At 42.7% G+C, this 13,634-nt stretch overlaps 1 protein-coding gene across 1 annotated transcript in view; it reads right to left on the bottom strand.

Annotated features, from left to right (window-relative positions):
• Nucleotides 1-10,655: 10,655 nt before the first annotated feature.
• The window catches only part of LOC308150138 (uncharacterized protein), a gene marked incomplete at its 3' end in the record, with an annotated part of 3,560 nt that continues 581 nt past the window's right edge, over nt 10,656-13,634 (bottom strand). Inside the window, exons 2-3 of the mRNA XM_080523000.1 lie at nt 11,073-11,183; nt 10,656-10,681 (exon numbers count right to left, since the gene is read on the bottom strand). Coding sequence (XP_080379126.1) covers nt 10,656-10,681; nt 11,073-11,183 — 137 coding nt within the window. The remainder of the gene's footprint in view (nt 10,682-11,072; nt 11,184-13,634) is intronic.

Genomic DNA, 13,634 nt, shown 5'->3' on the forward strand with positions numbered 1-13,634 from the left:
TGTGTTTTCCGGTTTTTGGCATAGGACGACAAACGAAGCGATGAAGAACCCACTCGATATCATATCCAACAGTTTTACATTCACTAAATACCTACATTTAGTTAGCAAAGTCGGGTGGGGGGTATTATTCGTATTAGTGTGGCAGTGTGTGTAGCCACGCCCACTCCAGCTGTATGTAAAGAGCCATCTGCGTTTGTTTACAAGTTTACAAAATGGAGGCTGAACCTCTCGCTAATGCTATCAACAGAATTTCATAAGCAGGCAGAAATATCGACAGTGGGCAACTAATGAACTCCTTCATATTGGACTATACATAATGGGAACTCCGAACGGGAACTCCGAACTCCGAATCTGACGATGACAGATGACAACGGAATGTCAGACATTGAAAAAATGTCAGACAGACCTTCTGCTGTGTTCTTGGGTAAGTTTTAGTGAGTTACATATGTTGTTTACTAGGATTTTGTGTTGTTTACTTAGGATAGCCAAACAGTTATTTGTTGTTTTGTGAGTAAGGTAGATATCCCCGTTGTTAGCATCAGTTATCAGACCACTGAAACTGCTCACCACAATTATGCCACCCCTCTACAAAACTAATGAGATGGTGGGAGGTAGAAATAGGTTGTCAAAGATAAAACATAATGAATAAATACATTTGTTGCAGACCTACTAAACATGCAACATACTGTACAGTATGTTTCATGCACCATTTTAGTGTGTTTGTGTGTACCAGCTAGCCAAACAAGTGTTAGCTTGTTAGCTAGCTAGCTAGCTTTGTTAGAGATGTACTAGATTATAGAACAAGTAAATGCTTTTGTAATGAACGGTAATGTTATGTGGAATCAAAAAGAATGATTAATTCATTGATATGTAGATTTGCTGTAGAATAATACTGTGAATTGAAATGATTTCACTAGCCTACTTCAGTACAAGTACAGTAGGCCTACACTGAGTCTATGGAAAACCTACACTAGAGAAGAGTCCACACCTCTGACCTGAAATTTGTGTTACAGAATGACGAGGTGAGAGGTTCTGAGATGACACCTTGATGAGTCACCAGCACTTCAGGTATTTGTCATTGTCATTGTATAAGCAATTCTATTTTATGAAGATAGTAGTAGGCTATTTCGTAAAAGTAGTGTTGGTAACAGTGGGCAATCATTTGAAATGTACTGTCTTCTTTTTTTATTACAGCTTTGATGCCCAGAAGTCCCACTAGATGCTTTATGGACTATAATGATAAATGCATGCACACGGACAACATTATTATTTTTTACCATTCTATTATTGTATTGCTCAATTGTATCTTGCCTATTTTTTTCGATTGCCATGAATTTTACTCTCTTGTACTTGTAATGGGACGTAATAAACTTTTGGCACACATGGCAATAAAATGATGATGAATCATGAATCTTGAATTATTATTATTATTATTATTATTATTATTATTATTATTATTATTATTTAGCTATTTAAACGTGTCAGCCCTGCAATTTTGCTTCCTGAGGGTTAGCTGACAACCCCACTGACAGATGACAGGTAGGTAATGACAGGTAGTGTAATGGGGGAGTGGTTGTCTTGAGGGTGTGGTTGTCTTGAGGGAGTGATTAGGGTGGAGTTAACCAGCTATTGTTCCCACCCATTACCTCTGTGAAAAAGTCTCTGAAGACTTGGAAGGCTGGATATCTCAGTACGGTGGTTCAGGGGGTATCACCATTAAACTATCCATGACTTCTTCAACTTGTTTCAGATTTCAATATATGACACATCATTTTAAAGCTTACAATCTACCCTTTCATAATCCGGAAAAAACAGAAAAAAGATTTTGCCCTAGTTGAGGACTTTTTAACCATGCCCTGTTATGTCTTTCCTATCTCCCAAGGTAGTCAGTGGAGGAGGGCCCCTCCATCTAAAACGTACAGGATGTCTCTTTCTGGCACATCATCATGAGGGACTGCGTTCCATATTGCTTTTGCAATTTGGGGTTTGTTTGCTGGGAGAAACACTGTTTTCTTTTCGAAGAGCGCAGGTGGATACCCGCAGAGTTCATACTTGAAGGCTTCAGCTAACTTGTCTGCCTGTGTCCCAGCAATCACTAGTCTCTGAAACAAGAGCTGCGAATCAATATGGACAACTTGTTCAGTTTGACTGTGAATTTGGTATCCATGGTGACTGCATGTGCTTTCCTCTTGAAGGTATATTCTGTCACCTTTTTCCTTTCTACCAACCTCTTTTGAATGGTCCACATTCACCGCATTATGGGCTGTCACACCAATGATTAGGTGCTGACGGTGTTCATACCCGGCAAACAGATTTTGTGACTCCAACAATTGAAGTATTTTGATAGTGTCAGCGTTGTCTTGTGCCTGTCTTGATGCAGAAAGGTCCTTGTGCTGTTCACTAGTTTCATAGTTTACCCCTGCCACTTTCATTGCATTGTTGATTTCAGATGTTGCAGGGTTGGAAAGAACCCAGACCAAACGTTGTGTTTCAGACATACCCCTTCCCCGTGTCAGTCCTCCGGTTGTTTTCATACTTTGCATGAGGGCTTGTTCTATTATAAGGTCGGGGGATAGTCCGGCCCAGTATTAATTTGATCTACGAACAACTTGCAGACCATCTCCCTGAAATCGTTTGTAAACTTGGGGATGTGTGTCTTCTAGTTGGTGCATTTGCATCTGGAGCTATATGGTCAATGATTTTACATACAAGTTATGTCCGGAGGCAGCCATGAATGGCATCATGTCTGTCAGGGTATCAAGGTGCTGATCCCAATTTCCAGTTCTCTTCGATCCAATGAATGCACGGACTAGGTCGATCATCTCCATGTAATGTAGCCACAGTGCTGCTGCCGGTCATCTACCATGGTTGTCTTCTCTGCCTCCAAATGCTGAGCTATGATCTGGAGTAGTGCACTTGCATTTGTCCCGGTTGCGGTGGCAGCCATAACACTGTCATACAGATCTGAGGCTTCTGCTAGTTCCTCTGGTACTTTGGCATGGTCTGTGGATTCTCCATCTGGCTGATCAGAAACTGTGTCCTCGCTGTCATCACCAACAGTACCATCTTGAGTCAACTCTGACACATCCTCTGAGTCCACAGCATAGTTTGCTTTGTTTGGGACAGGCAGTTTGACATTAAAGGTTTTCGCTGCCAGTAGGGTGTTCAGTGCTCCATCAACCAGGAAATGACCTCGTATGGCCCTGGCAACTGCTTTTCCTTTGAGCATTTTGGGCACCGTATTTGGTGTGTACACTAGGCCCCCAGACTTCTGTACATATGGAACAATGTTAATGCGTCCGACATCTGTTAGGTCCTTTGCTGTCAACTTGATACGTGGAATGATGGAAGCTTGTTAAATTTTGGGGGTGATGCATACAATAATTCCTATGCCATAGAACGTTCCATGGCGATCAATTGTTCAGATATTATGGTCAGCATTATCAGCAACATATTGCATGAAGTGCCCAGGTGTGAATCCATGTACCTCAAGTTTCTCAGCTACTGCAGCACTTCTTTCATACATCTGTACCTCTGGATATGAACAGCCAAACCCAAGGTGATACAGACTGTCAACTAGAAATTTTTATTTTGAGATAATGTCTAACATCTTTGTTTGAACTACTTACCAATGACAGACTGGGAGTGGTGTTTTAATTGTGTATTTTTATTGAAATTACATCAATGATGCATCAAGTTGTGTTTACAGTGATATATTGTGAATGAATGAATGAATGAATGGTCTTTATTGTCATTAATACAGTACAGGTACCATACAACGAAATTTAGGAGGGGGGGCTCCCCTGGTGCTTGTAAAAAAGACTAAAAACAAGAGGGCCAAGGGTAAAATAAAAAAGGGAAAAGAGCTGGTTTACATAAATAAAGGCTATGTACACTATCTACTATACTATAGAATAGAATAGAATAGAATAGAATAGACTTTATTGTCGTTGTACAGTTGCCTATACAATGAAATTGTAGTGGTTCTTCTGAAGGTGCAAAAACAGAAAACATATTCACAAACATATACACATATAACATATCACAAATATTACACACTAGACAATTAAAAAGCGAAAATGCTATAAAACAAGCTAAGAGACAATGAGGTCCGTGGTGTCAAGTGCAAATAAAGACAACAATCCTAAGAAAATAAAAACAACTATAAATCAAGCTAAAAGACATGAGGTCAGTGGCGTTATAATACTATAATAATACTGTAAAAATATATAAATAGGCACTTAGAATAGAGTTATTGCACATTTCTATTGCACTTTTTCCCCTGAAGATAAACATTTATGAACATGTCTTATGTCTATTGTTCAGTGTTCTGATGGCCCATGGGTAGAAACTGTTGGACAGCCTGTTTGTTCTAGCCTTTATGCTCCTGTACCTCACTCCAGAGCGCATCAGGCTGAACAGGTGGTGACCAGGGTGGTCTATACTACTATACTATACAATAAAACACTGTGCTGTACTCTATCTATGCTATGCTATAAATATCCTAACTTTTCCTATATCTGAACCTTATGTACACAAGGGTTGTCATATTGCACATAGTATTTGTTGCACATTCATTTAAAGTGTCGCAGTTAGCAGGTTTAGAATGTTCACAGTTGTATTTCAATATTGCACTTATGTTTACAATCTAGTAGCTGCCATCAAATTGTCTAGATTGTCCAGGGCCTAGAACCTAGGTCTTTGCTGTGTTCAGGGCCTGAATGGCCCTAGGGTAGAAGCTGAGCTTCAGTCTATTTGTCTGTGCGAACATGGTCCTGAACCGCCTGCCTGAGCGCAGCCTAACAAAGTGTTCGTTCCCAGGGTGGGATGGGTCCCTAGAGATCTTGGAGGCCTTCCTGAGGCAGCATGTGTTGTACAGCTCTTCCAGAGAGGGGAGGGGGGCGCCGATGATCTTCTGGGCCGATCTCACGACTCTCTGTAGCGCTTTGCTCTCAGCGGCTGTGCAGCAGGAGAACCACACGCAAATGCAGTAGGTGAGGATGCTCTCCACTGTGCAGCGGTAGAAGGTCACAAGCAGCTCCTGTCTGAGGTGGTATTTCCTGAGGACTCTCAGGAAGTAGAGCCGCTGTTGTGCCTTCTTGATGATGGCTGCTGTGTTGGTCCTCCAGGACAGGTCCTCCTGTATGTGCACCCCCAGGAATCGGAGGGTTGAGACTCTCTCCACGCTCCCTCCATCGACGAGCAGGGGCTGGACCTCAGATTTTTTCCTCCTGAAAACCACGATGATTTCCTGGGTCTTTAACTGGTTCAGCAGCAGGTTGTTAACCTTGCACAGCTTGCCCAGCTGCTCCACCTCATCCCTGTACGCCGCCTCGCCCCCCCCCGAGATGCAGCCCACCACGGTGGTGTCGTCTGCAAACTTTATGATGGAGTTGCTGGGTTGGACGGGGGTGAAGTCGTGGGTGTAGAGGTTGTAATTTAATTTTGGGTTGTTGGGTTAAGGTTGTTGGGTTAAGGTTGTAGAGGATGGGGCTTGTAGAGGATGGGGCTCAGCACGCAGCCCTGGGGGGACCCAGTGCTGAGTCTGAGGGCTGTGGAGGTGTGGGAGCCCACCCGCACCCTCTGGGGGCGGTCAGACAGGAAGTCCTTGATCCATGCGCAGATGGAGTGTGATAGTCCCAGGTCTAGTAGTTTGGTCACTAGCCTGTCTGGAAGGATAGTGTTGAAAGCAGAGCTGAAGTCCACAAAGAGCAGTCTCGCTTAGCTGTTCCCCCCCACCAGGTGGGATAGAGTGGAGTGGAGAGTCGTCGCGATGGCGTCCTCTATGGACCTGTGGGCTCTGTAGGCGAACTGGTATGGATCCAGACTGGGCGGGAGGAATGTGACTATGTGGGCCCGGACCAGTTTCTCAAAGCACTTCATGATGATTGGTGTGAGTGCCACCGGGCGGTAGTCGTTTAGGCAGCTCACCGTGCTTTTCTTCGGGACTGGGATGATTGTTGAGGTTTTCAAGCAGGGTGGGATGGTGGCCTGGGACAGGGACTGGTTGAAGATGTTGGTGAAAACCCCGGCCAGCTGGTCGGCACAGTCCCTCAGCACCCGTCCCAGGACGCCGTCCGGCCCTGAGGCTTTTCTGGGGTCCACCGCCTTCAGCACGCGTCTCACTTCATGCTCTGTGAGGGTGAGGCTGCTGAGAGCTGGAGAGAGTGGTGTTTGTGTTGTGGTTACCTCCGTTCGCCCCTCGTCGAACCGGGCGTAGAAGGAGTTCAGCTCTTCCGCCAGCAGGGGGTCGCCCTCAGCGGCTGTGAGCCTGTTGGCTCTGAAGTTTGTCATGTGCTGAACCCCCTGCCACACCCGCCTGGAGTCGTTGCTCAGGAAGCATTCCTCAATCTTCTCTCTGTGGTCTGCCTTGGCCTCCCGGATGCCACGGTTTAGGTTTGCCCTGGTGGTGTTGTCCAGCAGTTTGTCCTTCGCTGAGAAGGCGTTGTTCCTCTCCTTGAGCAGTTGTCGGACCTTCTCAGTCATCCATGGCTTCGTGTTGGGGTAGACCCGGACACGTTTGTCCACGGTGGCTGAGTTGGTGCAGTTCACTATGTGGTTCAGAACCGACGACGTGAACTGTTCCAGGTCCTCATCCTCATATTCCTGCCATGAGGTGTCATTCAGGCAGATCTGCAGTGGAGCGGACCCTGCTGACCAGGTTCTGACAGTCTTAGTGGTGATGGGAGCACTTTTCCTCATGGGAGTGTAGGCTGGGATCAGGAGGATGGACACGTGGTCAGACATGCCTAGATGAGCTAGCGGTCTAGCTTTGTAGGCAAGCTTGATGTGGTGAATTATCTCCTCTTGTTGCACATTTAACATGCTGATAAAACTTGGGTAGTACTACCTTCAGGTCAGCATGATTAAAATCCCCCGCGATGATGTGCACTGCTTGAGGATCTGTGCTCTGTCCACCACTGATGACGTCATGTAGCCGGGCTAATGCTAAGCTAGCATCCGCGCTTGGTGCAATGTAAACAGCTGTTATGTACACTGCGTTGAATTCCCTCGGGAGGTATATGTGGGTCGGCATTTAACAGTCAAGTATTCCAGGTCTGGGGAGCAGTGGCTACTCACAGTTTTTGTGTTTAAGCACCAGCTGTCCTTTGTAGATATAACCAGGCCGCCTCCGCGCTTTTTCTCACTAAGCTCTGTCCTGTCCGCTCGGTGTAGCGAGCGGCCTTGTAGCGCGACCGCAGAGTCGACAATGGAAGCGCTGAGCCAGGTTTCTGTGAGAATGATCACACAGCTATCCCCCCCGATGTTGTTGGTAGCTACCTGCAGTCTCAGTTCGTCCATCTTGTTAGCTAGGGATCTTACGTTAGAGAGGAATATAAAAAAGCTGGCTTGTCCAGGCTCCTCCTCAGCCTCGCTAGCAGGCCTCCCCTGCGGCCCCGGCGTTGCTTGCGGTCCCTACGCCGACGTTTGCGCCTCAGGGTCGGGACTGTGTACCAGTCTTTCCCCGGTGTTCTGGCAATATCGTCCGGAATCCTTTGTTGTTTCAGAAACTCTGCTGTTACTGTCCTCCCGTTTTGCGCACCAACTTCTAGTAAGTCGTGCCTGCTGTAGGTACTATTTACACAACAGTTCCCTATAAGTACTGAAATTAAAATGTACATACAAATGTACATAAAAGCCCTAAAAAGCACCGATGGTAGGAGCGCTCCCAGCCTCGCGTGTGAACGCGCCGCCATCTTGCGGGGGACCAATAATATTTTTCACAGGATGGGGGGGGGGGGGGGGGGGGCGTGACACATGATAAGGAACATTTGTGACGCAAGCCAGTCTAGGGATAAACTAGTCACAGAAAATGAAAGTGAAACTTATTGTGTCAACAATATTTGGTTTTCTTTTTTTGTTTCTCATAACACGCAACTTTAAGTTTTAAAGTACCCACTCAATATAAGCCTAATAACGTTTAACGATCACTATAACGTGTGGATTGAATTCACTGTTCTCCTCTGCCGTAGGCTACTGGTAAGGGAGACTTGACTTGTAAACATACTCTCTTTTTTGTTCGTGTTCAAAAGCAAGGACTGTGTGATCATCTAGTTATGTGTAGTTATGTGTTTTTAGCATGTTGATGTTCTCTCAGCATGTTGTGATGTTATAAAAATGCAGTTAGACGTTCGTAGCTATGTGCCATTTTTAGCCGCTAGCTGTTAGCAGCGTTTATTGTGACTTTTCTCCCATTCTGTGTGTGAGGTGTACCAACATTCAAATACTCGTGTCGTCCGATTTCAATGTATGACACATCATTTGAAAGCTTACAATCTGTAGTTTCAGAATATGTAAAAATGTAGGCAACTGATTGATGAAAACATTGTCTGGTGTCACATTTGGCAAATACGTGGGTGTTGGGGTAGTAGTACCCCTCACAGGGCTCTCAAGTCTCACGCATTGGGCGTGAGACACACGCATTTCAACCCGTTCACACGCTCACACGCCACACGCCACACCTTGTCTCACGCACAATGCGTGAGACTTGAGAGCCCTGCCTCATACAGGTATAAGACTTAAGAATATCCTCTGAAAAAGTGTTTTATTGGAAAGATTGACCTCCAAAACATAGGAAAAGACACCAAATACGTTGGATAGGTATACATAGGCCCTCCAATATTAACACCATTTTACCCAGATGGCGTCACTCTAAAACATTGTTTAACCTCTTTTGACCTTGAAAAAATTATGATCCAATAAATTCATTAAGTAAGACTTTTAATATATGATGCAGGAGGGTATTAGGAACAATAAAAACTATGAAACATTACTATTGCAATTTCTCCTGGGTTGGGCCTTTTTTTGTTAGATTGACTGGACTATTATGCAACCGGCCCCTGGTTCCACTCAAGGTTTCTGGGGAGTGTTTCCCAGGCTTGCTACGGTCGGGTGTTAGTTCATGTTGTTTGCATTGTAGCCTATTTACTGTTTATATTGTTTGTATTGTTCTAGTTGTGAAGCACTTTGAGACAATTTGTCTTGAGTCCTAACTATTTGTGACAGGGTCTGGTGGGAAAAGTCCTCAAGTAGTATTTTTAAGTTTTTTCCAGATTATGAAAGTGCAATTGTAAGATTGTGAGCTTTCAAATGATGTGTCATACATTGAAATCTGAAATGAGTTGAAGAAGATAATATATTTATTTGAATGTTGCTACACCTCAAACCAAATACCGGAGAATCTCACTCTAAATCGAAACGCACGCAAAACAGCTGCTAGTAGCTATCAGCTAAGAAGGTACATCGCTATGAACATCGAATTGCATGTCATTAACATCAACATGCTAAAAACGCATAAACACTTAATTAGATGATCACACAGTCCTTGCTTTTGAACAAGCCATGTATCACTTACCCAGCAGCCTACGGTAGAGGAGAACAGTGAATCCAATTAATAAATGATAAGTATTTAGTGATCCTAAAACTGTTGTTTGTTATATCGGGTAGTCTCTTCAACACTTAAACTTTCGTAATATGCAAAAAAAAGGAACTTGACTTGAGAATTGCAGACATGCAGACCTTTTCACCAGACCGTGTGAGGGTCATTTTTTAAATAGGGTGCCATTTGGACTTCATAACTTGATTTATCTATATTTTAATGTTCTATTATATAAAGGACATATCTAGCTTGCTGAAAAACATAGTGGTCGAGCTCAGGCACCTAAATTGTATTTTATTTAGAATACCCTCTGTTAGTTGAATAGGGCTAACAGGGTGGACACTAACAGGGTGGACATTTTGAGTTAAAGTTAGCCTTTAGCCTGCCTGTGTTAGCATAATGACCATGAATACTTGATGAGGAATCTAATTTGCACTAAACACTTTTTTGAAATTATTCAATTTGATTGATCTCCTCAATACTTAGGCCTAACAGGGTGGACACGTTATGGTCAACCACATTACACTCACTTGATAAAAACATCAAAATCAGATGGTAAAAGAGGTAGAAAATCTACCAGCTTACCACATTTGAATTTTCCTCCACTGATGTGATGTCACCTCATGAGAGGGATGTGATTGAGAAATAGGTTTTGTTTTTTAAAGGGACATTACCACAGCTCAACAGGGTGGACAGTGACCGCAGGGACAAACAGACCACCTTAAATTAATTTTGGGGGGATAAAAACTATATTTGATTCAATAGATATTGCTCAGAAAAATTTAATAATAATAACATATCTGGAAATGTATATGTTTTTATTAGTTATTTTTTAGATTGAAGTTGAATGAACAACACTGTGGACATGGCAAAATCCCATTTACATCTTTAACCAAAGCTTTTAAAATGTAAAAAAAAAAAACTTGGAAGCCCATATCATTGTATTCATAATAAATAACAATTGACTATACATGAAAAAACTAATGGAATTAGTATTTGTCCAAATTTAGACAAAATACAACATGATTTGTACTGGGGACGGAAAAGGCACCCTATAAAAAAATGACCCGTGACATACTGTGTTGGCTACCTGATCTTGGACATCACTGTCAACACCAGATGTATTCATCTGCAACACCTCTGACCCTGAGATGAGGTCAGACAGAGGAAGGGCATCTGGGCTGGAGGAGAGAGAACATGGAGTAGGAAAGGTTTGGTTTCATCACTTTGAACATTTCAGTAGAATAATTGGTGAGAAACAGAGAACTCATGAAACTTACTTCTCACTTCTGTTGAGATGACCTGACAGAGACAGAGACAGAGACAGAGACAGAGACAGAGATAGAGACAGAGACAGAGACAGAGACAGAGACAGAGACAGAGACAGAGATAGAGACAGAGAGAGACCATCAGAGGCTTGACTGGGAAACCTTAACTCATTCAATTAAGGAAATTCGTTTATTTTAAGTTTTTCCTTTTTAGTTTTTGAAAAAAAAGATTTTCTGTGCATAACTACTCATTGACACCAATGGAAAGACCAAGAACGCACGCACGCACGCGCACACACACACACACACACACACACACACACACACACACACACACACACACGCACACACGCACACACGCACACACACACACACACACACACACACACACACGCACACACGCACACACACACACGCACACACACCTTGTTGACAGTCAAGCATCCACATCACACAGCCCATGCCCACTGCTAAGGCCAGAAGCAGGAAGCAACAGAACGATACGGCAATGGCCTCTATGGTCGCCATGGGAACCTCTGTATGGGAGAGAGGAGAGGTTCACTATAACACACATTATACAACAGTTAGTTCCGACCAAGTAATTTGATTGGACAAGAGGCATTCCATGAGTGCTGATATACAGTATAACAGCACTGGGACTTTTAACTAGATGTATCACTCCGAAATGACCATTAATACAAAGTAGCTAGCCTGCAGATGTTTGTGTTCAGGTTACTAGGCAACAGTCCAGTTGCGGAACTCTTTTTTATTGACCGAGCCAAAATAAATGATTAAATAAACAAACAAATCATAATCTGTTGTCGCTTATTACTGTTAACTAATAAATTGCGCTGTAGAACTGTTGTATGAAAGCAATATGTGACACTGTTTCATTAAAAGGTCCTCATGTCGGGAATTGTGAAACCTAGCAATCTCGCCAAACAAGTCTTGTTGTGAAAAGAAATGTTTTCCGGTTTTTGGCATAGGAAGACAAATAAAGCGATGAAGAACCCACTCGATATCATAACCAATAGTGTTCCATTCACTAAATCCCTACATTTAGTTAGCAAAGTTGGGTGGGGGGTATTAGTGTGGCAGTGTGTGTAGCCACGCCCACCCCAGCTGTATGTAAGTAGCCATGTGCGTGTGGACCTGTTTGTTGACAAGTTTACAAGATGGATGCTGAAGTTCTCGCTAATGCTATCAACAGAATTTCAAAAGCAGGCAGAAATATCGACAGTGGGCAATTAATGAACTCCTTCATATTGGACTTAACATAACGGGAACTCCGAACTCCGAATCTGACGATGACGAAGAAGACAACAGAATTTCAGACATTGATCTCCACATCAGTTCACTATTCATGGGACAGCCATCTGCAGACAGACCTTCTTGGGTAGGTTTTAGTGAGTTACATGTGTTGTTTACTAGGATTTTGTGTTGTTTACTCAGGATAGCCAAACAGTTATTTGTTGTTTTGTGAATGAGGTAGATAGCGCCTTTGTTAGCATCAGTTATCAAACCACTGAAACTGCTCACCACAATTATGCCACTCCCTCTACAAAACTAATAGGAGATGGTGGGAGGAAGAAATAGATTGTCAAAGATAAAACATAATGAATAAATACATGTGTTGCAGTCCTACTAAACATGCAACATACTGTACAGTATGTTTCATGCACCATATTAGTATGTTTGTGTGTACCTGCTAGCCAAACAAGTGTTAGCTTGTTAGCTAGCTAGCTAGCTTTGTTAGAGATATAATAGATTATAGAAAAAGTAAATGCTTTTGTAATGAACGGTAATGTTGTGTGGAATCAAAAATAATGATTCATTCATTGATATGTAGATTTGCTGTAGAATAATACTGTGGATTGAAACTATTTCACTAACCTTCTTCTTACAGTACAAGTACAGTACACTGAGAGTCTATGGAAAACCTACACTAAGTGTCCACACATCTGACCTGAAATTTGTGTTACAGAATGACGAGGTGAGAGGTTATGAGAGATGACACCTTGATGAGTCACCAGCACTTCAGGTATTTGTCATTGTCATTGTATAAGCAATTATATTTTATGAAGATAGCAGTATTTCGTAAAAGTGGTGTGTTGTTAACAGTGGGCAATCATTTTAAATGTACTGTCTTCTTTTTTTGTTACAGCTTTGATGCCCAGATAGGATGGGAAGGAACTACACCGAAGTCCCACTAGATGCATTATGGACTATAATGATGAATGCATACACACTGACACAACATTATTATTTCTTACCATTCTATTATTGTATTGCTCAATTGTATCTTGCCTAATTTTACTCTCTTGTACTTGTAATGGGATGTAATAAACGTTTGGCACACATGGCAATAACAAATCAAGAATCTTGAATTATTATCATTATTATTATTATTATTATTATTATTATTTAGCAATTTAAACATGTCAGCCCTGCAATTTTGTTTCCTGAGGGTTAGCTGACAACCCCACTGACAGATGACAGGTAGGTAATGACAGGTAGTGTAATGGGGGAGTGGCTGTCTTGAGGGTGTGGTTGTCTTGAGGGAGTGATTAGGGTGGAGTTAACCAGCTATTGTTCCCACCCATTACCTCTGTGAAAAAACTCTGGGAAGACTTTGAGCCTGGTTTTCTCAAAATGGTCATTTGTATGACACATCATTTGTATGACACATCATTTGTATGACACATCACTTTAAAGCTTACAATCTACCCTTTCATAATCTGGAAAAAACAGAAAAAAGATTTTGCCCTACTTGCGGACTTTAACCATGCCCTGTCACATATCACACTCGAGGTTGTGCTGTTATACTGAATATCAGCAAGGCTGTGATTGTCTTTGGTACTCGGCCTGCGGCCTCATATCTACGACCGAATCACAGCCGTGCTGATATTCAGTATAACACTCCCTCTTGTGTGATATTGCTTAATTACTACTGAGTCTGTATGGGAGAGAGGAGAGAGCACTATAAC

The sequence above is a fragment of the Nansenia antarctica genome (assembly GCF_963989245.1).
Source record: "Nansenia antarctica genome assembly, chromosome: 2".
In the NCBI taxonomy this organism is placed as follows: domain Eukaryota; kingdom Metazoa; phylum Chordata; class Actinopteri; order Argentiniformes; family Microstomatidae; genus Nansenia; species Nansenia antarctica.